The sequence below is a fragment of the Durio zibethinus genome, chromosome 1, assembly GCF_047325235.1.
Source record: "Durio zibethinus cultivar Kanyao isolate XHJ-2024 chromosome 1, ASM4732523v1, whole genome shotgun sequence".
Lineage (NCBI taxonomy): Eukaryota > Viridiplantae > Streptophyta > Magnoliopsida > Malvales > Malvaceae > Durio > Durio zibethinus.
In genome coordinates, this window is record NC_143162.1 from 29,629,165 (window position 1) to 29,652,748 (window position 23,584).

The following is a 23,584-nucleotide window of genomic DNA, read 5'->3' on the forward strand; positions in this document are numbered from 1 at the left end:
TTAGTGTATATTTAAAAAATTAAAAAAAACAAAAAACAAATTTAAAAAAGAATGAAACAAGAGTCACTATTTTTATCCCATTCGTAGAGTACTCTATTGTGAGTGTATTAAATAGTTTCTCTTAAAGTAAACACTATTTTTTCAAAAAAATAGAATAAACACTATATTTTTTCTTTTTATAAAATAATTGAGGTATTACCCTCAAAACAAATGTAAATTCTTTTTTTATAACGTTTTAATTTCATATTAAAAATTTATCAAGACTAATTATGATTTAATATAAATATGTAAAGATATGAACTTTTTCAAAAAATCACCAAGTTCAAATCTGGATCTTTCAAATTTTAAACTGGTGGTTACTCTCTTTCATTTCCTTAAAGTGAGCATTAGAATGATATACCAATTCAATGCGATCACTTGGTAACGGATTTTATAACAACTCCTATCTTCTCCATATCTGAATAAATACTAGCCGTATTGAATTTGCAAAGTGCCTAGTTGATCCTGGCTCTTGAAAAAGCTTTTCCTCTTGTACATTGGATGTGCATCTTTTGTGATTTTATTGCTGCTAAATATTCTAGAATATTCCAGAAGTTGCATATACCAAAAGTTTTTTTTTTTTTTTAAAAAAGCAGATTGTTTCTGTACTAAGGTTGCCTATAAAAGTAACTTTGAAAGAGAGCCTCTTATAACTGCTATTGTAAGAACAGCTTTACTGTTGATTTACAAAGAAATAAAGAAAGTAGCCATTAGTTAGTAATGAATGAACAAATGGCCTCAGTTGCAGATGAATTTCGCGTTTACATTTCCAATCGAATTAAGCAAATGCATCAATCATAAAATAATCAGAAAAAAATCCTTTCATGAAATGGATTGCCTTGGCTTTTAGTCTTAAAATTGAACTTTTATTGCGTTGTTCTCCACTTTACTTGTCTTTGGCTTGTGTTGCAGCCATTAGGCAAGAAACCGGCCCATTGACCACAAATCAAAGAAGGAAGGTAAATAGAGCTTGAAAGATGGATTTTGGACGTCTTTCCCATTTTGCAGGTGGAGAGGAACTTTCCTTATCTGCAGTTAACAAACCTTGAACTTGATCTCCCAGTTTTCCCTGATGAAATAAAAACGTAGCAGTTGATTATTAAATATTGTTATTTTAAATAATGCTATGATGGCTTCAAATCATTATGCCACTGAGAGAAAAATGGTTCAATTATTAAGGTTAATCATTTTCCTTAGACAGAAGTTAACACTTGAGAACTGGCATTGGTAATTCTTTCAGAGACAAGTAAGCGGCTTTAGAATGTATGGGACAAATTAGGAAACCATTTACATAGGGGTTTGATATCACCTCTGCAGCATCCTTGAGAGGTCCCCAACATTCCATTCGGTTGTACTTTGGCAAACTAGAATGAAAGTAAACACAAACTAAAGCATCCAATAGCTCAGGGTGATCAGTGAAAAGGACGGAATCTCCATGAAGCACAGCTTTAAGAACCTAGTTTGCATTGCAACAAAAATTCAGCAAGCATTATCACTTTCACAGTGTCACAAGCATTGCAACTAAACACCGCATACTGAAAGAGAAATCTGTCGATTAAATGGCTAAATGAAAGAGTAAACTCATATTGAAATCACAAATATGCTATGTCAAAGTCAAAAACATCAAAGCTGAGTTCTAAATTTCTAATCATCTTGTAGTCTTATTCTTTTGTGATGTTAGGGAGGAAAACTTACCAAAGGTAATTCCTTGGAGAAAATGTGGTATCTGAACTCAGCAGCAAGGTCAAGCAAGAGATTTGGACCGCTTACATAACAATGCACATTGAGAAACATGGTCTCCTTCACTTTCTTCCACTCAGCAACCACGTCATCCTTGTTATACCACCCTTTCAACTGCCATGGACACATCCAATGTGTAAAAGAACTATTAATTAGATGTTTCAAATCATAATTCTTCCAACTGCAACTATATTCACAAAAATGGTAACTGCATACCAAATACAAAATGCTTACTCTCACATGAGGATTTAACTGTTTATACCTCCATCAAACATTTAGATTAAAATTTAAAAAAAGAAAAAAGAAAAAGAAGAAAAGCATTTGGTGCAAAGTTCAAATCCAAAGATAGAAACTAATCGAATTCGTACCTGATCAAGGTTGATGACATTAGAGATGGTCAATGTTAAGTTAGCTGTGAAGTCACAGTGGGAAAGGATGTAGGTTCTTGGGATTATTGCAGAATAATCTTTTAGCCCTACTTCCATGAAGACAACCTTGAGCTTTGAAGCTTCAAAACTAGCTGGAGGACCCAAAAGCCTTGCAGCCTGGAAATTGAAAATTTTCAATATGCTATTCGTTTGGGCAATTTGGGACATTTAAGAATAATTTGCAGCAGAGCTCCTTGAAGCATGTATTCAATGCTTATGAATGTATATTTTATCTTCTAGAAGACATTCAATAAAGTTGGAACAACACAGAATAACTGGAAAATCAAACTAGAATAACTAGTAATTGGTTCAACTATACGTGTTTTTCAGTATAATAATGTTTAATTAATATAGGCAGGAAGGATAACTGCATTTTCTACTGTTGCAGGGAAAGCAAGGTGAAAGACAGAATTGTAGGATATCAATTTAGGAGTGGTATACATAAATGTATGTCAGAAAAAACCGTAACAATGAATGCAACTTCTATGTCTTCTATATTTTGCCACAACTTGCCATATAATGCTTATTTCATGATTTGCAAAATATATAATAGAAATAGTCAATAAAAGGATCCATAAATGTGCGAATTTCATGAATGAAAGTTGGGAAAGAACAACCTCTAACATTCCTATTTCAGGCTAATTAATGATGAGTTAAAGCAATAAATTAAAGAAAAAGGGCTACGAAGAATAAAACTAATGTGGAGTGCAAAAAAGGACTGGCAATAGGCAAAACCAAATGGAAACATGCTCGATGCAGTGCCCTGCTATATGTCATAACTCTGAGAAACTATTTGTACTATTATTCAGTAATGACGAAGCCATGAAGGTGAGGATGCAAAGAAATGTGGAATTATCTAGATTTTATGTCACATGAAATCATGCACGAACCATAAACCATTGCTTTAAGAAGCCGAGGACTCAGAAATACATAGTTTTGGTGCTGCAGGAGGAGAGAGCAGCAGCTGGGTGCCATATTTATATTTGAGGAACAACCCGTGTGGAAATTAAATCAGGCCAAGTCTGTCAATCCTGATGCAACGATATTTGTATTTCCCATCACTAAATCGCCCTACATATGACAAGCGTTTCTGTCTCATTTCTTATGCAAGCCCACAAGGATGCCTATACCGGCAGAGCTGAAAGGTATTGTTGACATATAACCAAAATATAGTAGATTATTTCTTTTTCCCTATAATGTAAGTCAATGCAATGGTTTTATTCATAAACAGTCTAAGCAAAGCACCAGCAAGCAGAAATGAATGAACAAGTGAGCGCCAAAAGTGCACGAACAAAATTTAGGCATATTTAAAAACTACAATAAGATTGCCATTGTATACAGAAAATTCCAAACAATGAACGAACTAACTATCAAAATCTAAATAACTCTAACGTTACTATAAACCATTAAGTTCAGAATACCTCTATCTAACATTTATACAGAACAATGCCATTCCAAAACAAGAATTTCTAAATGAAGAGAGAACAGAAGAACCACCTCAGAGACAAGGGTGTTGTAGGAGGTTCTAGCACTGTTGCCAATGGAAGAAACCTGAAGCTGACAAGGCCTGAATTTTCGGTTCTTGACATCAAAGCCTTTCAATGGTAAAGGTGAAAAGGAGGCATAGTAAACAAAATGGCAGGCCATGGGACAGTCATAACCTACACTTTTTCTTCGTCTTCATTGTTGAAAGCCCACCATTGTCTTTTCTGAGAGCTTTGTCAGAGAGAAAGAAAGAAAAAAATGAATGATATGATGGGTAAATGTGGAGAATTGATGTCCAGAGATTTTGGTTTGTGGGTTCACGTGGATTTGTGATTCATTAGACCCCACTAGTCGAAAATAAGTGTCAAGGCCTTCTTCACTCCACACATTTGTTTTTTGTTTTGAAAATATTGCCTGCAGGATTGTGATTGGCTGTGGGAGCTTGAACTTTGCGCCACGTCATCTATATTTAATGAAATTTTGATAACTTTTGGATAATGTAGTGACGTGGTTTAATTGGGTCAATTGACTCAATTCTCAATAGCCAGCCTATCAGTCAGCTGCTTAACCTGCTCAAAATCAAATTCTGGTTGAGAAAAGCAGAAGGGTTTTGAGTTTGGGCCTGGGCCATTTGTGGGAACTTATTTATTTTTAATTTTATCGTTAGTAATTAATTTTACGATATTTAATTTTATCATTATAATAATTAATTTATAATAATTTAATTTTAAAATATTTAATTTTTATCATTATAAAAATTAATTTTATGGTTATCATTATTTTAAATCATGTTGAAATTAATTTCATTATCCATTTAAATGAATTTTTAGTAGATCAATGAAAATTTTACCAGAAACTTTTTATTATTTATCTTCATAAAATATAAAATGCAAAAGTGTTAGGAAAAAAAAACCCTCTAACATAAATTATAATCATTTAAATTCTTAATATTTTATTATAATCAATCATACTCTTAATCTTTTATTTTAATTTAACTGAATCCTTAATTGATTAAATCTAGTCAATGACAAAATTAAATCAATTAATTTTCAAATTATAGTTAATTAAATTTTATGAGAAATTTTAGAGAAAGAAAAAATGAGAAAATGAAAAAAAAATTTATTTTATTTAATTTTCACGTATATTAATTATACTATTTGATAAATTTTCATATATTTTACAATGTCATATTGAAATTTATCTTAATTGATACAAAATTAATGGTTTTAAAATTTTTATTTAAATAATAATTTAATTGAATATAAATAAATAAATAAAAAAATAATTATAATAAAAAAATAAAATTGAAATAATTCCTTAAATTATAATTCAAAACTTTTTAGCAAAAATTAAGCACTGCTATCAATCATGTTGAACAATTAAATTTTAGTTGTAAAGCGAAGGGATGTCATTTTGATAATGACCAGTATGTCATTTATCGAAAGTTTCACATGTGACTGATGACAATAATGGTTTAGGCCGAAAACCTGCCACACCCTTCTATTTGTGAATGTCGTTGGGTTAGGCCCCATGGCAATTTGCTGAAGGTGGATTTGCACCCTCTGTTGCAATTAGGATTCACTTAGTATTAAAACCCGATGTTTGGGGCGGCTCCATTGTTATTTTTTTAATGAGAAAAAATCTCCAAAAAGTTTACTTGGAGAACACTTAAATGAAAAATTTTAAGTATAATTCTTATTAAAAATAATTTAATAAAAATTATTAAAAAATTTTAAATTTATAAATTAATAGAATTCAATGATAAGATTAATAATAAAAAAAATAAAAATATCATTTGTAATTTATATTTAATTAGTACTTATTTAATAATAAAAATTTTATTAAAATTTTTAATAAAAATACCTATCTTAAAAGAATAATAAAATTTTTAAATTTTACACACTTATTAATAAAATTTTCAATTTATGGATTTAAAATTTTTATTTAAATTTTATTTAGTCATTTTTAACAAAAAAATTCACAAAGTTCACTATAAATTCACCTAAGTTATTCCTGTTTACTTCATTAGTACAATGTAAATGATCAAAATTATTTTTTTCATTAGATAACATCAAAATAAGCTATCAATAAAATTTGAATTCAAAATTATTTTTATTGAGATGAACGATAAAACGATCTTATAAATCAAGTAACCCACTATTAATTTCATTACTGTTTTGAATGCAAATAAATTTTCCAAATCATGTAGTGTAATTAACAAGCTTCTGCTTCTTATTAACCAAATGACCAATTATAATATGATATGTGGATGTTTGATATTTGAATTTTAAAAAATATATAAATTGATACACATTGATTTTTAAAATTATATCATGTTAACTCGAATTTAAATATCACTAATCCAATTAGTTTTATACATGTGGTGTTTGATCATATTTCAAGTTGTGTATTCATGACACAATATTATCAACATTCTTTGCAATATATATTTTAAGAAAAGGCCAAAAATTTTATCCTTGAATAATAAATTTTATCCAAAATTGATTAATTATTGATTATCACATGACATCCATACAAAAATTTTATAAAATATTTAACAGTTTCATTTAACAAATAACATGCACATAATACATTTATATTGATTAGATGTTATATAAGCAAAATAGTTTAGTATAAGAATTTGAATTAAGGTGATACATTCTTTAAAAATTCAAAATGTAAATCAATTATATAATTTTTTAAGTATCAAATAATATATATGATCAAAATTCAAGTACTAACAATATAATTAACACAAATTGAAAAACAAAACTTAAAACCGCATGGAAAATAGACACCCAAGCCCCAAGTTATAAAAAGTCTTATGTCTAGCTTCTAACAGCAGATGTGGTCACTGATTACCATCATTTATCTGTTGCAGCATTGAGTTCGAATCATTGCTGCTTCTACCATTTATAAATTCTCATTAGAAATCATGAAACTGCTGAGGCCTGAGAGTCAAGCTGTAAGAAAATAGGTGCCAATTTTCTGGACCCACTGTACTTAGTCTCCATGACAGGCCAGTGGGAACATTTTAAACGGGGCCTAGATCAAGGCCCTCCCATATAATTTTTTTTTTCCTAAAGTAGCCCTTGAATATCTGGTTCGAATATTGTGCCATTATATTATTAAAAAATAAAATTAACTCCCATGGTTTCTTAAAAAAAATAAAAATAGAAAAATCATGATGGAATGATGAATTTTAAGAAAGAAAGGCTAGTCGATGGTCCATGTGACTTCCATATCTCCATGAAAATTTGAGTGTCGGTGCAGTGTTTTGCAATAAATGACACAACATCACCGCCACTAGCTCCTGTGGTAATTCCCCCTGCCATGCCCTCTCTTTTTCTTTTCTTTTCCTTTTATTTATGCCATTATTGCAATTTTTTTTTCAAAATCCTTTTCTATTTATATTTACCAATGTATTTGTTATAATCTGTTATTTCCAAGTGATTTTGAGGATAAATTTCGTACGCAAAAAGTCAATAAAACATATGTAAAAAGCTTGCCAATAAGTATTTTAAAAGAACCTATGAAGATTTTTATTTAGAAGAAAAAGATATGGAAGAAATTTTTATAAGCATATTATATTAGAAAATTTTGCTTAATTTTAAACACAATATTTTGCTCATGTGTTTCTGTCGGTGAACAAGAAAAACGATGGCTCTTTCAAAAGAATACAAGGTTTCAAGATAAAGAGAATATTTTGGAACACAGGCATGTGACTAGAAAGTCGGTTGCATAAAGATGACTACGAATACGAATCATCTGTGTTAAATAAATCTCAACTTAAATAATAAAATTGTTATTCATTTGAATTCTATGGAAGTAAATTATGCCATTTCTTAATTACTTCTAAAATCCAGAAATATAACTAAATCAAATTATCACCATATGGGCTTTTTCCCAAGGAATAGGACTAGGAGTTGTGGACAGCTTTCTTGAATGAATGAATAACTGATTTGTTAACCTTTTGAAAAAGACACCCACAAATGATACTGGTAGTAAGGAGTTGTGGACAGCTTTTATTGAATGAATTATTAGCTAGCTTTTGAAAAAGACACTCACAAATTATAGTATTAGTAATACCTTTTCTTTTCATGAAAATAAAAATGGAATTATCCTTGATATAAGGATCAATATTATTCGAAGGATATTTAATTATTCAAAAAAATATTATTGTGATTAAGGATAGTTGGATTATGCTTATTATGAGGTATTATTTGTTTTAAGATATATAGATTTTATCTTTTAAAAAAAGATTTTTTTATTAAAAAATGATCATTTCTTATAAAATTATAATATAATTTTTTATTATAAAATGTAAAATAGATTTTCTTTCAATATCAGCCATTAATTAATGGAATGGATTGTGTTTTTATTGAGATGTGAAATTGTTTTTCTTTCAATACCAACCCCTAATTAATGGTATGGGTTTTTCACACACAACACTATTGTTGATGTAACATATTAACAGCTATAATAATATTTTATGGTGAGAGTGGTCTAATAATCCTTACATGACATCAATAGTTACTAGTTTTTTTTCCTATGTAAGATATTGAGAATAAAAAAAATTGTAACTTATTTTAGAGTTGGAGATGCATTTGCATTTTACTATAAAGTCAAATATTTAAAGTATGTTATATTTATGCCTTTCAAAAAAATTATTAACCATTGTTGTTAAGTTATTTTTTAAAATTATCATATTAAGCAAGTATTTTCTTTCAATGTTTTAAAATTTAATTATACTATCAATAATAATAATAATAATATTTTAACTTAAAAGACATTTGATAGCAAAATCTATCAAATTGGAACAGAAACAAAAGGGTTAAAATTTTTGTGCAACGAATTTTCCAAGAATCATTGAGATTCACATAATAAATCTAAGACATGTGAATTCATGAAATATTCAATTAGGTAAATACTTAAAATGGTTAAAATAATTACTATAAATTATTCAAGGTAATTTCTATTTCTAGATCTCTATGATATGTCCAATTGTTCCAGTTTTCTAAGAGCTCATTTGGAGTTCTTTTCTCCAACGAGGTGCAATTAGAGTGTCTAATTGCATTGATAGGCTATTTGCTAAGTCAAATATCAATGCAAATGAGACATTTTAAACGCATTGATAGGCTATAAATACTCTTGCTCTCTCTCTCTCTCTCTCTCTCTCTCATTTTTTTTCTTTTATTTTCAGATATGTTTGATTCATAAAATTTTAAATTTTGAAAAAAAAATAACTTTTACAAAAATGCAATACTCAAAATTTTATTTTTATTTTTATATTATCTTATGTTTAAATTCATCCGTTTGATTAAAAAAATCTACGCATATTAGAGCTACAAGAGACAAAAATGTTCCTATCTCATGGCCTTTCTTTTTTGTTTCGGTTTTTTTTTTTAATTTAAAATTATTTAAATAACTCAACTAATTAAATATAAATAAAAATTTCTATTTATATAATAAACTAATTAATAACTAAATAAATTTTTTGATCAAAATAAATAAAACAACTAAAACCTAATAAGTACATAAATAATAAATTTTATAATCAGATAAATTATTAATAGATTAAGAAAAATATATAAATTTGAAATTAATTTGAGTATAGTAAAATAGATAACAACATAAATAATAATAAATAAATATTAGTTATTTTTATATGTGTAAATGTGTTATTATCTTTTTAATAAATAATTATTATTTTGATAAAAAATTATATCTAAATAAATAAATAAATACAAAAAAAATACTTTAATATTATTTTGTTAAGTTTCAATTTGTGTAATTATATTATTATTAATTTTTAAAGGATTTTTTTATATGTTATTATCATTTTTATTAATTTTTAATTATTTATAAACAAAACTATTTATTAATACATAAATATTTTAATAATTTTTGATAATTTATTAATTTTATAAATATTAAATATATTAAAATTTTTATTATATATAAATTTTTATATAATATTTTTAATAATAAATTTTTTATTATAATTTACTTTATATTATCATTATATTTATATTTAAATATATATTTCATCAATTTTAATCTTATTTTTATAATAATTAATTTCACCAAAATTTAACTTATTGTCGGTAAATAGACCCTGAGTAGAGATGGAATCCAGCCTAACACAAAAGTAGTCTGCTGTCAAAGGCCGGAGGAGCTCCACTTGCATACAAAAAGTCAAAATCTAGCTTCTGCTACGTTTCCACCCTTTATCTCCCCATTTCCTTTAAACAAAGAGAGTAATAAAAGGAGCAAAGACACGTAAATTTCTCCAAGCCCAGATCCCTTCAACAGGTCTACAACAACCCCACCAAAGAAGAAAAAAGAGGTAAGAGCTTTTCTTTCTTTTTTTTTTTTTTTTTTTTAACATTCTCTTTGTTATTCATGTTTTCAAGTTAGATATATATTTTTTTGTTCTGTTCTGCTGCTAAACTCTTCATTATCAGTTAAGGTAATGTCTTAGTTATTGGTTTTTATATGTAATTAAAGTGCTTCAAATGGTGTTTCAAGTCACTGTTTCTTTTCTTTTTTTTTTTTTGCTGATCAGGGATTCTGTAAGTTGAACTTTAATGGCTTAAGATTGAAAAATCACTTTTGAGTGGACTTTTGGGATCTGGGTCTCTTTCGCAAATCGAGAAAAGATTTAATTTTGAGTATAAAGTTTTAATCTTTTTTTATAAAAAGATTGGATTTAGAAAAATGCTGTGTTGATCTCAATTCTCATTCACTGTTATCTATGATGTTTTTCATTTATTGGTAGCTGTGCTTACTCAGGGGTTTAACTCTTTATATTGACATGTAATGGATGCTTCTACAGGAGATTCTGGCTTTAATATGTTCAAGCTATTGATTTTCCTTTTACAAGTAATTCAGTTAACATTCGGTTCTTTTGGTATATTGGCGCTTTGTGACTGCTAGCAATTAATTATCTGCTCTATTCTTGATTCAGTTGTTTTTAGATTTTGCTGTCTAGATCTACACTTTTTTTTTCTCTCTTGCTCGTGGTGTTTCTATCTATCATTTTGATTTACTAGATTATCAGGACAACAAATTCCATATGGTTTTAAAAGTTGAAATATGATTGGAAGAAATTTCTCTATGGTACTAACTGACTAGCTGTTTTTGCTCTCCCAGCTGTATGTAACAAGAAAAGCTATTGAAAAGAGAACATGGCCACAGGGAAGTATTCCAGAGTTGATGGGAGGAAGTCGTCAAGTTACTGTTCGACAACTACTATAGTTGTGTTTGTTGCTTTATGTTTAGTTGGGATTTGGATGTTCATGTCCTCATCATTTGTTCCATTTCAGAATTCAGAATTGTCATCTCAGGAAACCAGAAATGAGGTGAAACAAACAGTGCCAAACAGTGTTTCTAAACAATTTGATGATACCTCTGGTGATCTATCCGAGGATGCAACAAGGGAAGATGGCACTGGTATGCCCAGTAAAGAATCTGGGAATACTGATGAGGATAATTCAAGGGAGAACTTAGTGCTTGAGAGTAATAATGAGAGCAAGGAGTTTCAAAATTCAGCTGAGGAAAACCAGGAAGAAAATCATGCAAATGAGAGTTCTGATGAGAAAACTGAGTCAGAAAATGGACAAAAATCAGTGGATAAAGATGAGGGGAATGGAAATGGGAAAGACGGGGAAACAAATTCAAGAGAGGGAGAGTCAAATTTAGAAACCGGAGAAGCAGAGAATGAAGGTCGTGAAATGAATAAAAATGTGCAGGCAGAATCAGAGGAGAGCTCAGGTGAAATCAAACCAAAGTCAGCTGAGGGTGAGAAGAACTATGAGGAAGAAGCAAGTGCAGATAAAGTAAAACAGGTTGACAAAGAGGCTATTTTGACCGAGGAGAAGAACGACAACAATCAAGATGAGCATACTGCTGTCAAGAATAGTGTGGAAAGTGAGGAAAACAACCAAGCTTCAAATGAGCTTCTCCCTGCTGGTGCTCAGTCAGAAATTTTGACCGAGTCTACCACTCAGAATGGAGCTTGGTCAACTCAAGCAGAAGAATCACAGAATGAGAAGAAATCACAACAATCTTCAATATTCAATGAAAAAAATGGTTCCCATTGGAAACTCTGTAAGTCAACTGCTGGAACAGACTACATACCTTGCCTAGACAATTGGCAAGTTATCAGAAAGCTTCCAAGCACAAAACACTATGAACATCGAGAGAGGCACTGTCCTGATGAAGCTCCTACATGTCTTGTCCCTCTACCTGAAGGATATAAGCGCTCAATAAAGTGGCCTAAAAGCAGGGATAAAGTAAACACCTATCTGCTGAGTGAACAAGTGCTTGTGTTTTGTCTATTTACTTTGGTTAAATTTTATTCTTTTGGTGCTGGTGCAGATATGGTACTACAATGTTCCCCACACCAAGCTTGCAGAGGTTAAGGGGCACCAAAATTGGGTAAAAGTAACTGGTGAATACCTTACCTTTCCTGGTGGTGGAACTCAGTTTAAGAATGGTGCTCTTCATTACATTGATTTTATTCAACAAGTAAGTACTTTTCATAGGTGTTTTTTTTTTTTTCCCTGTCTGCTAAGTAGGCTGTCTGGCTATATTCTTGCCTCTATTCTGCATTGGTGGTTGCTGACATGTGATTACGAGGTAATTCTTTCAAAGAAAGAAGCAGTACTTTACTGTGAAAAGTAATTTTTAGAATTTCCTTTTCTTTTTTCCTAGATAATTTACTATTGAAATGACTAAAACCATCAAGTCTATAATCTTCTTGAAGTCATGCATTTGTATAGTTTTAAAGAAGGCCATATAAATTGCCATATGCAGGCCAATCATATAAGTCCTTCAAATGAGATCTTTCTTAAGCTTCCACTTGTATGCACATGCATGCACATAATTAACTCTAATAGGCTGTTTCTCTCTGTACTTGTTTACAGTCATATATGCATGTGCTTGTGCACACACTTAACTCTTTCTAATGAGCAAATTTATGATATATAATTGGCTATAGCCTCTTTTAGGTATGGGACTTTCTTTCTCTTTGATATGTCATTTCATCTAACGAAGTAGAAGTCTATCTGGTTTAACATGTCATATTATTTCCAATTGTGATACCTGAGCCATCCCAAGAATTTGAAGCTATTTCAAAACATTACAATTATTGATTTTTTTTTTTTTGAAAACTTTTATGCAAACCATTAGCCACTGCTAGTACTCATTAATGTTGTGTCTACTCTTTTTTTTTTTTTAATAAATTCATTAACTTCGATTCTGCTCCTCTCTTCTACTTATTTTTCAAGTCGGGTGAGCTAACTGCTTTGGGTTTCAGTTCTATGGCTTTCGCTTCTGGCCTATGTATCTTTTGCTGAAATTATTTTGTCTAACTTTGTAAATTTGAATGCCTATTTGTTTCAATGCTGCAGTCTGTTCCTGAAATTGCATGGGGAAAAAGAACTCGTGTGATATTGGATGTTGGGTGTGGGGTGGCTAGCTTTGGAGGCTATCTTTTTGAAAGGGATGTTCTTGCAATGTCGTTTGCTCCTAAGGATGAGCATGAAGCCCAAGTGCAGTTTGCACTTGAACGGGGAATTCCTGCCATATTAAATGTGATGGGCACCAAAAGGCTACCTTTTCCTAGTTCCGTGTTCGATCTTGTGCACTGTGCACGTTGCAGGGTCCCCTGGCACATTGAAGGTGGGATTCATTTTATATTTATCAGTGTTTAGTTATACTTTCATGTTATTTTCTAATATGGAGTCACATTTTGAGGCATATTTTAGGTGGCAAACTTCTGTTAGAGCTCAACCGTGTCCTGCGGCCTGGTGGTTACTTTGTTTGGTCTGCTACTCCAGTTTACCAGAAACTCCCTGAAGATGTTGGCATTTGGCTAGGTAAAATACTTTACAATCTAGTCTTATGTTTCCAAATAGAGAACGATATTTTGATTTATCTTAATGTATCCTCCTTTTTCATTTGTGTGGCCTGTGGTTATTGACGGCAGAGATGTCTCGGCTAACAAAGTCAATGTGCTGGGATCTGGTGACCATTAAAAAGGATAGATTGAATGCTGTTGGAGCTGCTATATATCGAAAGCCAACTTCCAATGATTGCTACAATAAAAGATCTAGAAATGTACCTCCACTTTGTGAAGAATCTGATGATCCCAACGCAGCTTGGTAATTGTTACTTTTAAGCCTCAGTTTATTTTCCTTTGTTGGCCGTAATTGTACAAATGTGAAATATTGCTATTATAAGTGTAAAGAATGCCTAAATAAATTATGAAATAAAGTTCATAATCAATTGGAAACTTGATTTTAAAATGATTGAATGGGTGTGGTGTTCAGTTTAATGCATATAATTGTCTTGTCACCATAAACCTTGCAGTGGCATTCTAAATATATTAAACGTAAAATTTAGATGCTGCATTTCATTATGTTTTTCACTGTAAGAATTGGCCTTTGGGGATAATAGATCAGTCCTAGCAACTCTAGTAAATTTAAGAGAGGAAAAATTAAGTAGATCTATGTCTAATTGTGTTTAATTGCATTCAGGTATCTCTGCCATGCATATCTTCTTTATACTTAGGTTTTGCTCTGTTATGAGTAGTCTTAGCCGGAGACATGGTTTTTCAGCAATAGGTAGATAGAATCTCATACAGGGAGAAACAAAATATTTGACTGTAAATTTGTCCATTGAGGTGAATTCCATGCAATTTCACTCGTTCATTTGCACACCCACTAGCTAATCAACCTTCTCAGTGTGAATTGTATTCAGGGGGATAGACCTTGCTTATGTTTTAAGCTGTATTTGGGTGAATGGCACATGTTTTATGTTACCGGCACAAAGGCTATTTATTTTATTAACTGTTTCCTAGTGCATTTTTGCACATGCAAGCTAGTGCTTTCATTTGCTCCAAAATTATTCATCTGGTTAAAGGAGCATTTCTCTGAATTACATGTACTCCCAACCTTCTTGATGAATAATGTTTACAATACTATGATTGGATCATATTTTCTGGTTCTTGTCTTCAGGAATGTACCTCTTCAGGCATGCATGCACAAAGTGCCAGTAGATTCAACAGAGCGTGGATCCAATTGGCCTGCACAATGGCCTGAACGGTTAGAACAACCTCCATATTGGTTGAATTCTCAGGTTGGCGTTTATGGTAAAGCTGCTCTGGAGGATTTCACTGCAGACTACAATCACTGGAAAGCAGTTGTCTCCCAGTCATATTTGAATGGGATGGGAATAAACTGGTCTTCTTTGAGAAATGTCATGGATATGAAAGCTGTTTATGGAGGGTATTTCATTTAACCTCTCTAGTTTTGACAGAATTCATTAAAAGAAATTCATTAGGCTGTTTCTTTTCAAGACTAGAATGACCGAAATTTATGGCTCAAGTGAATTTTAGCTTACAATAATCTTGTTAGCTGAGGAAGGAACTTATGTCCATTTCCTCTAGGAGCTTATATTTTGGTTTCGTTAGAAATTGTCAAACTTTAGAGGAAAAAAAACCTCACGCTTCTCCCTATCCCTTCCCCTTTCATTACTAATTCCTTTTCTTTTTTTTTTTTTTTTTTTTTTCTATTTTCATAAAAATATTTAAAAGAATATTTTTTGTCTTGTAGTTATTGTCTAATATCTTCCATTAAAGTGCATCTAGATGCGTGTAACCTTCTATCCTAGTTCTTATTCTTATCATGCTTTTGTGCTTTGGTTTATAGGTTTGCTGCGGCCCTGAAAGACTTGAAAGTATGGGTCATGAATGTAGTTCCAATCGACTCTCCTGATACGCTTCCAATAATCTATGAACGTGGCTTGTTTGGAATACATCATGATTGGTGTGAATCATTTAATACATACCCCAGAACATATGATGTTCTTCATGCTGATTTTCTCTTCTCTAGTATCAAAAAGAGGTATGCTATCTACCATGCTATATGTCTTGCAGATTTCATTCTAAGCCAAGATTACCTCCCTAATATGATGTTGATTTGCTGGCCACAGGTGCAAGTTGGTTACAGTAATTGCGGAGGTTGATCGAATTCTGAGGCCAGAAGGAAAGCTGATCGTACAAGACAATGCTGAAACCATAAGCGAGGTAGAGAGCATGGCTAAATCTCTACAATGGGAGATCCGAATGATTTATTCAAAAGAAAACGAGGGATTGCTTTGTATTCGCAAGACATTTTGGCGTCCCACCGAGGAAGAACCTATAAAGTCTGCCATTGTTTGAAAATGATACTTCCATTCTTTTTATTCCAGAAGCATGTTGTAGTTTACCATAGATCTAGTCATCAATTTGCAAGTGTAAAATTATATAGTTGATTATATTTTGGACCTACTTATATCAATTACATTTTTCCCTTATTGAATTAAAATGGGTATTTTCATTACTATGAATCTCAATGAAACACAAATCCATTCTTGATGTTTAGTTCTACCGTTAGTTGCATGTGTATAATAGTATGTTTTCACGTATGTCTCATTTGTAAAAAATTATGCGACCATTTTGTAAATTTTAACAAATTAGCTAGGCTAGCCTTGCATGAGTATGGATCCCTGCATGTAATTTTAAATACGGTATAATGATACGATATAAAAATATAAAAAATTTTATATGTTTAAAAAAAAACGTATTTTATATTTATTTATGTTGATACGAATTTTGATACGACATAATTCGTGTCGTATGTATATTAATTAATTTAAATATCGATACGATACGAATAATATATTTAACTTAATCTTATCATATAAATATATGTTTAATATATTTAACACGTTTAACATATTTTTTATATTTATTTTAATTTAATATAAACATATAAATATTTTTTTAATTTTTAATTTTTTAATTACGACACTTAATTAACTATTTAATATCATATAAAAGTTATTTTAAACATTTAATTATGATACTCATTTGATAATTATTATAAAATTATTTTTTTATATTAATAATATAAATATAATATAAATATTAATATTAGTCCTATACATTATTTTTTGATCCTTTACTCTTCAATAATTTATCATTTTGAATTTGATACTAAACATTAATATAATTATGTAATATAAATTAAAATTAAAATTAAAATAAACTTATATATTAAATATATATTAAATGACTGTTAAAATTTTTTTAATATGTAAATATTTTTTTATATTATTAATATATTAAATTTATTAAGTTGTAAATAATTGATAGTTTATAATTATTTATTATTTTAATCGTATCTATTCGTGTATATTTGTATTAATCGTGTTTATTTGAATATATCCATATGATTTGTGTTTATTCGTATTATGTTTAAATAAATTAATTATATACATATTAATCATGTCATGTCGCATATAACACGTATATTAAATATATCATATTTATTTTTAAAATTCAAACATATTTTATAATTTATGACGTATTTATATTTTAATAATTTATATAATTACATGTATCACATAAGATAACATACAAAACACCAATTTTCAACTTTTATGAGCTTGATACCGGCAATCTTCTCCATTGGTAGGCGAGCAGCATTGCTACTGCCGCCGCAACACTATAATTTGGTATTGATCTCAGATGATTTTCGTCACGCTTGTCATTCACATGTTAAAGATGCTAAGAATTCGCTAACATTTTGATTTTAACGCTACAATATGTTTATCTCCTAGTCGCAGGACAAATATGACATGAATATCTATAAAATAAAAGTTACAGAGAAGGGTGAGTATTGAAGGTGTTCACGTGTTAATTTTAAAATTTTTTTAATTTGATTTCCTTTTTCTTTTCATTTATTTTTTGACTTTTAATTGTATTTTTTCAAATTAAATTTTGAAAGAAAAAAGTTGACGAAAGGTAAAGATGATAAAATAATCCGTGTTTGTTAGATTTCATTGCACTTCAATGTAATAATTGCATTTTTTTTTTTAAATTTAAGATTGAATTTTGTGTATTTCATCTTATTTAAGGTATATGTAAAATATATATTTTATTATTTTTATTTCTACGTTTATACATATTATATTAATAAAATTATTATTTAATATCTTTATTTTTGATAAATTCATGTGTCATAAACATTTATAATTTTTTTAATTAAATAAATTTTATAAAAAAATAAATAAAGATAAAAATGACAAAATAATATATCTGATTGATTGCAATTTAATTTGGTCTAATCGTTGCAACTTTTTAAAAGTCAGAATCCTGTTGCGTTTAGATCTTTTTAATAAATCTTGTTTGGGTCGAAATCAAGTAAGTTTGAGGTACACTCCGTTTCATCCTTTTTGAAATATATTAAAAATATATTTTATTATTTATTTAATTTTGTATTTATATATAAAGAAAATTATATAAATTTTATGTATTTTAAATATTTTCAAATTTTTTCATTTGTAAACTTTTTTTGTTTTATTTTATCTCAGCTAATTTCTTTTATGTTTCAAAGGTATTAACGTGTTATCTTAGTTTTTATTTTTCCTACGTTTATTGGCAAAACTGCTTTTAAAATTAAAAAAAATACAAAGATATGACGAATAGGATGGATTGATGGGGAGTTAGGTAAAATTCATGTAAAATAGATAAAAAGAGATAGGAAAAATTGATAAGTGAAGATGATTGGAAAAAAAAAAAAAAGGGAGCTAAGATATCACATGGGACTTTAATCAATCTCATTACTCTCTTTTCGTTTTAAAATTTTTTTTTTACACTTTCATTTCTTTTTTCTTTCTTCTCTCCCTCTTGAAGTCTTCTCCCTCATTCACCTTACACATTAAATTTCAAACAAAGACACCATTTGAAGATCAAATCATTTGATTCAGATTCTTTCTTTCATATATAGTTTGGAAAAAGAACATTATCTTCCCTCTTTTTAAGGCGTTTCAAAGAAATTCAAATAAATGTATTGTTTCACAAAAACGATACTTTTATTCAATTGAGGTTTAAAACGGTTAATTTTGTATATTTTGTATATGTTACATATTTTTGAAGTATTTTTATTCCTATTCTGTAGCATAATGTGAGCTTACAACTGGTTGATTTAAATTTCAAAAAATTTGGCAATAATTTTTTTTGAGAATTCAAAAAAAAGATTTGCTAGGTAAGAATTCAAAAAAAAATATATATATCATCATGAGTAAATTAATAGGTTTATAAATAATGAGAATCTCAATTAAATAAGATGTGAGAGAAAATATAAGAAGTGCTGTAAAATTTTGCAGGGTTAAGTCTATAAACACTCAATGAAACTAAAAAGAATGAGAGTGTCAATGATTATGAATGTTTTGTGATTGTTTGATGTTTGAGTTGAAATTATTGTGTTTATGAGGTGAGATCAAATTGTTTGTTAGTTTGAGAATGTGTTGTGAGTTGATTGTTTGAGTGAAATATTGATTTGTATAATATGATTGTAATTTCTTACAACTAATGAATCTTTTATTTCGTTTATGGCTGTATGCAAATTGAATGTTGAATATTATTAGTAGATTTCGCTTCCTTCGTTGAGGTCTGGTGTAACAAAATATAACTCGTGCAAACTCAAATGTGAAAAACAAAAAGACAGGCCTCCTCAACACAAGCCCATATATTGTTGGAGTTCAAAAACGCCTCTGCCAGTTGATGGACCATTAAATTTACCCAGTTTTCTCTAGCATGCTTTTGATGGTTGATGAAAGGAAAAAGCGAAAAACATTCCAATATTGTTGCTATTTCATAGTCACATTGTTATCAGAATTTAATTAACATTTTGCTTCCTGTTCATCTGTAACTTTTATCAGCTATATATACTTCTCCGTTCTACCTAGTCACCTACGTCCAAATACAGTTATTGGAACCAAGTTTATGGCTACTATTGCACCGAGTCTTTCTGGTTCATTTGAGCTGATGGTGATTAGATAAATCCCCCCCTTCCCCCGCAAGGTTTCCTAACCAAAAACTAGTCAGAACCGAATTGATCAACAAAGATTCAGACCACAATGAGTGAGTGAAGAAAACGCACCCTACCACTTTGTGAGAGAGAGAGGCGCAGTGTCCACCTTCCAACTCTGCGTATTCCAAATATGCCTGCACCAATTTAAAATCATTTCCTTCATCCGATATTCTTCCAACTTTAACAATAATCTAGTTTCTAGCAGCAAAAAGAGGTTCAATTTTTTATTCAAATCAGACACCTCTCTCCTCTTTTTTAAGGACAGTGAATAGGCCAAGTTGCCCCATAGACAAAACCAATGAAGAGGAAAAATGTCACTTGTTGGACCTTTGATTGCTGTTAAAGGACTCTAGGTATAAGTTTTAAGACATTGAGTACCTTAAAAACCACTGGCCTGCTCATAAAATATATCCATATCTCATTGACACTTCAGGTGACCAGTGTTTAAACTAGTATTCATTTTATTGTATAATTTTCTCAGTGTTGGTAAAGTAGCATACAAAAGTGCCTAAGATGATTCTTTTGGACCTTGTTTTCTAATGTTGTTAACCTTTTTTTATGTTGTTAATGAATAAGGGCACTATCCTCATGTTTGTATGATTGAAACTTAGTGCTATCGTTTAGGTGGGGCTCTTCTCGAGCATGTATAGGCTTACAGGACTTTAATTGGCAAATTCTTTTATCAATACCACATGTTCATGGGGTCTAATTTATATAAAGAATATGCATCCGTGCACATATAATATGGCACTAAAGTACAGTAAATAATGTATTGTATTCAGTCATTAAGATTGGCAAATATCTATCAAATTAGTGCCATAAGTAATACATAAAAACCATTGACATATAATATTATATAATAATTCTTAAATTTTAAGATGCCCATCTAAGTTAAAAACAATTGATAATAAATAAAGTGGTTTTTGTTATATTTATATACCCAAAATACTCCCGCTTTAAACAGGGTGGCCTTTGTTATATTTATGTGCCTAGGAAACCCCCAATTTATCGGATGTGGGATTTTTAATTAATCTTCACTTCAATACTCTCCCCATGTGTTAAGACAATGGATATATCACGAAAGGGCTAGTGAGGGGGGCAACATGTACTCTGATACCATATTAAATTTTAAGATGGGTATTTGACTTAAATTTTAAGAGGGTATTAAAATTTAAAGAAAAATATCATTTTAAAAAAAGAAAAAAAAAACCTTAAAAAAGGTTTAAAAATTTTAAAAATAATTAAAAAAAAACTTACCAATAGATTGAAAAGTTTTACAATTTAAAAATAATTTTGAAAAAATAAAAATAAAACATTACCAAGGAAGGTTTTAAATTATAAAAGATTTTTGGAAAATTGGTTGATGTTAAAAATGAAACCTTATCAATATATTGGATGGTTGAAATTTTGAAAATGAATTTTGGGAAATAAAAAATACCTTCCTAACATATTGAAGGTTTTGTGATTTGAAAAATCTAAAATAAAATTTTATCAACATATTAAAAAAGCTTATTAATGTAAAAAATGTATGTTTTGGAAAAAAATAATTTTAATGAAGTCCTATCAATATATTGAATGATATTTTTGGATAAAAAATCTTATCAATATATTAGAAGATATTTTTTAAAATAATTAAATGGGTGATGTTACTTTACAAATTTTGGTTTTGAATTTCTGGTGATGGAATTATTAAAAATGTTATAAATAGTAATTTATATGTAAATTTCTAGAAGAAAACTTCTTTCTAAATTTCACTACCAAATTAGAGAATTTAGAAAAGATTTTCAATATCAAGATTCCCACAAAATTTACATTTCCATAAATAATTTTTTTAAAATATTAATGAATTTGACGATGGTGCTTTTTTACGCATAATAAATAATTTCATTGAATACTTCTATGAGAGGAAATGTTCTAAAATTATTACTAACATTTGGAGTAATTTAAGGATAATTTTTAATTATTAATTATTTGGTAAGATTTTTAAGGCTTTTAGATAACATGAAATCAATTGGAATTATCCTTTAGATAAACGTTGTAAGAGTGCTATAATTTTTTCTACATATAACCATACTCCCAAACCCAATTTTGGTTTCATAGACTAGAATATATTCTTTTAACGAACTTGAGTCAAGCTTGGGAGTTTTTTTTAAAAGGGGATAGATTTAGTTAGGTAACTAATCACATATAAATAAAAAATATTAGTGGCGACTTCCAAAGTTGTGTCTAGCAATTAAGTTCATGGACTTATACGTTATGACAAGTTGACTATTCCAGTAAAGACAGCTAAGATCAGGCCAGTAAATAAATTTATGTTATTTAAGTCTAATTTAATAAATTTAAGAATTTTCTTTAAAGATGGCTTCTTTTTATATTTTATTTATTTTCAACCATGTAATATTTTGTCATCCATTGCATTTTATAACATGAGCTCTATACCCAGGTTTTGTCCCTTATGAGGGAGTAAAGTATTTACACTTTTACGAGATTTCATGTTTTTGCATGAGCTAGCCAAACACTCTTACTCATATTGACTCTTTTCGCTTGTAACCTATGATGGGTGAGGATTATGTGCCTTACTAGTCTGTCATAGATAATGATGTGAGGAAGAACTTGAAAACCTTTAAATACAATCAAAACTACATATAGTCAACCTTATAGGCCTAACTTGTAGGTAAAGCCATGTTTCTTTTACGCTTTAGAATTAACCTAAAGTTTAGGGATCATATTGTTATATTTTGTTTGCTTCTTTTATATGTGTTAATTGACCTCTGCGTTTTCCTTATGTTATGCTAACTAACTTATTTACTTGTTTTTCTTTTTTGCATGATTCATAAACGCTCATAGAGATTGCATAAAGTATTTACCCTGAAACTATTTTCAACAAAAACTTTCATGGAATCCAATGAACATCTAGTTTGTGCCTTATCCACATTCACTAAATGTGAGTCACCAGTAATTTGAAGGCCAAACCAGAGAGAATTCAATAAAACGAGGGGGATTGTTTACCACATGGTCATGTCTCCACTTCATTAAAAAAAAATCCATTTATGCTTCAAGTAAAATGACATAGAAGACTTGTCAAACATATGGAAGCATATAAGCCCATCAAAACAAATACCTTTTTTGCCAAAAGTATGGTCATATCACATATCTCCTTTCAGTGGTGGTTGTAAACTCCCTAATTAGAGTAACTATCTAATTTTGGGATCCTTCGTATAGATGCTTCATCTTTAATAAGGTTGACATGAAAAGAGTACACTACATTAGTGGATGTGCATCTTTAATTGCCAGACAAGATATATATCAGAAGGTAGAAACCAATATTTTGAAAAAAATTATCCAATTTTATAGGAGTAAAAAAAGAAGTTGTGAATGTGTAAGTACAAGAAAAAAATAGATTTGTTTACTTTGGGAATTTTTTTTATGATTTCATCATAAAGCACCCAAATAATGACCAATGAGTGGATATGTTTGTTTTGGCCATATACGGTATGGTAGTTTTTCCTAGAGTCTTGGGTTACATAGAGATTGAAGTGATCAAGTTTTTCTAGCATGTGGAGAAAGGTTGCAATCTTTCACATGCAATCTTAGTTGAAACAATTAGGTCCTTAAACTATTGTCGCCAAAAGGTGCTTCAGAGGGTGTGCACCATTGTTGTATTTGTGGATGATAAGCCATTTTAAAAGTAAAAAGAATGCATTTTCAAGGTTTAACTTTTGCAACTGAACCCCAATAAAGGAGTTTGGTAAAAGCAAATGGACAAAGCCTAAGTCCATAAAAGAGTGAATGGTTTTGCTACAAAGTTTTACATGCACATAGGTGAAATAATTTGTCCCATGGATGAATGGTGAACCAATGTTTTATCAATATAAAGATTTAGGCGTATAAGGAGTAACAAGCTATACACCACTTATGATATAGAGGTAATTTGGGGTTGAGCAATTCATCCCTATGACACATAAG

General features: G+C 29.6%; 2 protein-coding genes across 4 annotated transcripts; one reads left to right on the top strand and one right to left on the bottom strand.

The window, feature by feature from the left end:
• Window positions 1-648: 648 nt before the first annotated feature.
• Window positions 649-3,976, bottom strand: LOC111311217 (STAY-GREEN-like protein). 2 transcript variants are annotated; one of them, XM_022910593.2, is made up of 5 exons: window positions 3,705-3,973; window positions 2,148-2,324; window positions 1,735-1,893; window positions 1,349-1,495; window positions 649-1,108 (listed from the first exon to the last, which is right to left on the bottom strand). In XM_022910593.2, the coding sequence occupies exons 1-5, from the start codon at window positions 3,852-3,854 to the stop codon at window positions 986-988; spliced, it is 756 nt and encodes a 251-aa protein (XP_022766328.2). In that variant the 5' UTR covers window positions 3,855-3,973; the 3' UTR covers window positions 649-985. The 2 variants fall into 2 exon arrangements, with proteins under 2 accessions (XP_022766328.2, XP_089620392.1); XM_089764266.1 differs by lacking the exon at window positions 1,349-1,495 and having other exon boundaries at window positions 3,705-3,976.
• Window positions 3,977-9,986: 6,010 nt separating this feature from the next.
• Window positions 9,987-16,081, top strand: LOC111312234 (putative methyltransferase PMT24). 2 transcript variants are annotated; one of them, XM_022912313.2, is made up of 9 exons: window positions 9,987-10,164; window positions 10,848-11,989; window positions 12,075-12,224; window positions 13,109-13,379; window positions 13,466-13,576; window positions 13,687-13,861; window positions 14,717-14,986; window positions 15,410-15,604; window positions 15,693-16,081. In XM_022912313.2, exons 2-9 carry the CDS (start codon window positions 10,883-10,885, stop codon window positions 15,919-15,921), a joined length of 2,508 nt encoding a protein of 835 aa, XP_022768048.2. In that variant the 5' UTR covers window positions 9,987-10,164; window positions 10,848-10,882; the 3' UTR covers window positions 15,922-16,081. The 2 variants fall into 2 exon arrangements, with proteins under 2 accessions (XP_022768048.2, XP_089620446.1); XM_089764320.1 differs by having other exon boundaries at window positions 9,987-10,041.
• The last annotated feature ends 7,503 nt before the right edge of the window (window positions 16,082-23,584 follow it).

What these genes read in the sequence shown, in the direction of transcription:
- LOC111311217 (XM_022910593.2), bottom strand. Translation starts at nt 3,854, where the DNA reads ATGGCCTGCCATTTTGTTTACTATGCCTCCTTTTCACCTTTACCATTG. An exon ending in TCTCCAAGGAATTACCTTTG is followed by an intron (nt 1,496 to 1,734) that starts GTAAGTTTTCCT and finishes AATGCAAACTAG; the next exon opens with GTTCTTAAAGCTGTGCTTCA. An exon ending in CTCTCAAGGATGCTGCAGAG is followed by an intron (nt 1,109 to 1,348) that starts GTGATATCAAAC and finishes TTATTTCATCAG; the next exon opens with GGAAAACTGGGAGATCAAGT.
- LOC111312234 (XM_022912313.2), top strand. Translation starts at nt 10,883, where the DNA reads ATGGCCACAGGGAAGTATTCCAGAGTTGATGGGAGGAAGTCGTCAAGT. An exon ending in ACATTGATTTTATTCAACAA is followed by an intron (nt 12,225 to 13,108) that starts GTAAGTACTTTT and finishes TCAATGCTGCAG; the next exon opens with TCTGTTCCTGAAATTGCATG. An exon ending in ATGAAAGCTGTTTATGGAGG is followed by an intron (nt 14,987 to 15,409) that starts GTATTTCATTTA and finishes TTTGGTTTATAG; the next exon opens with GTTTGCTGCGGCCCTGAAAG.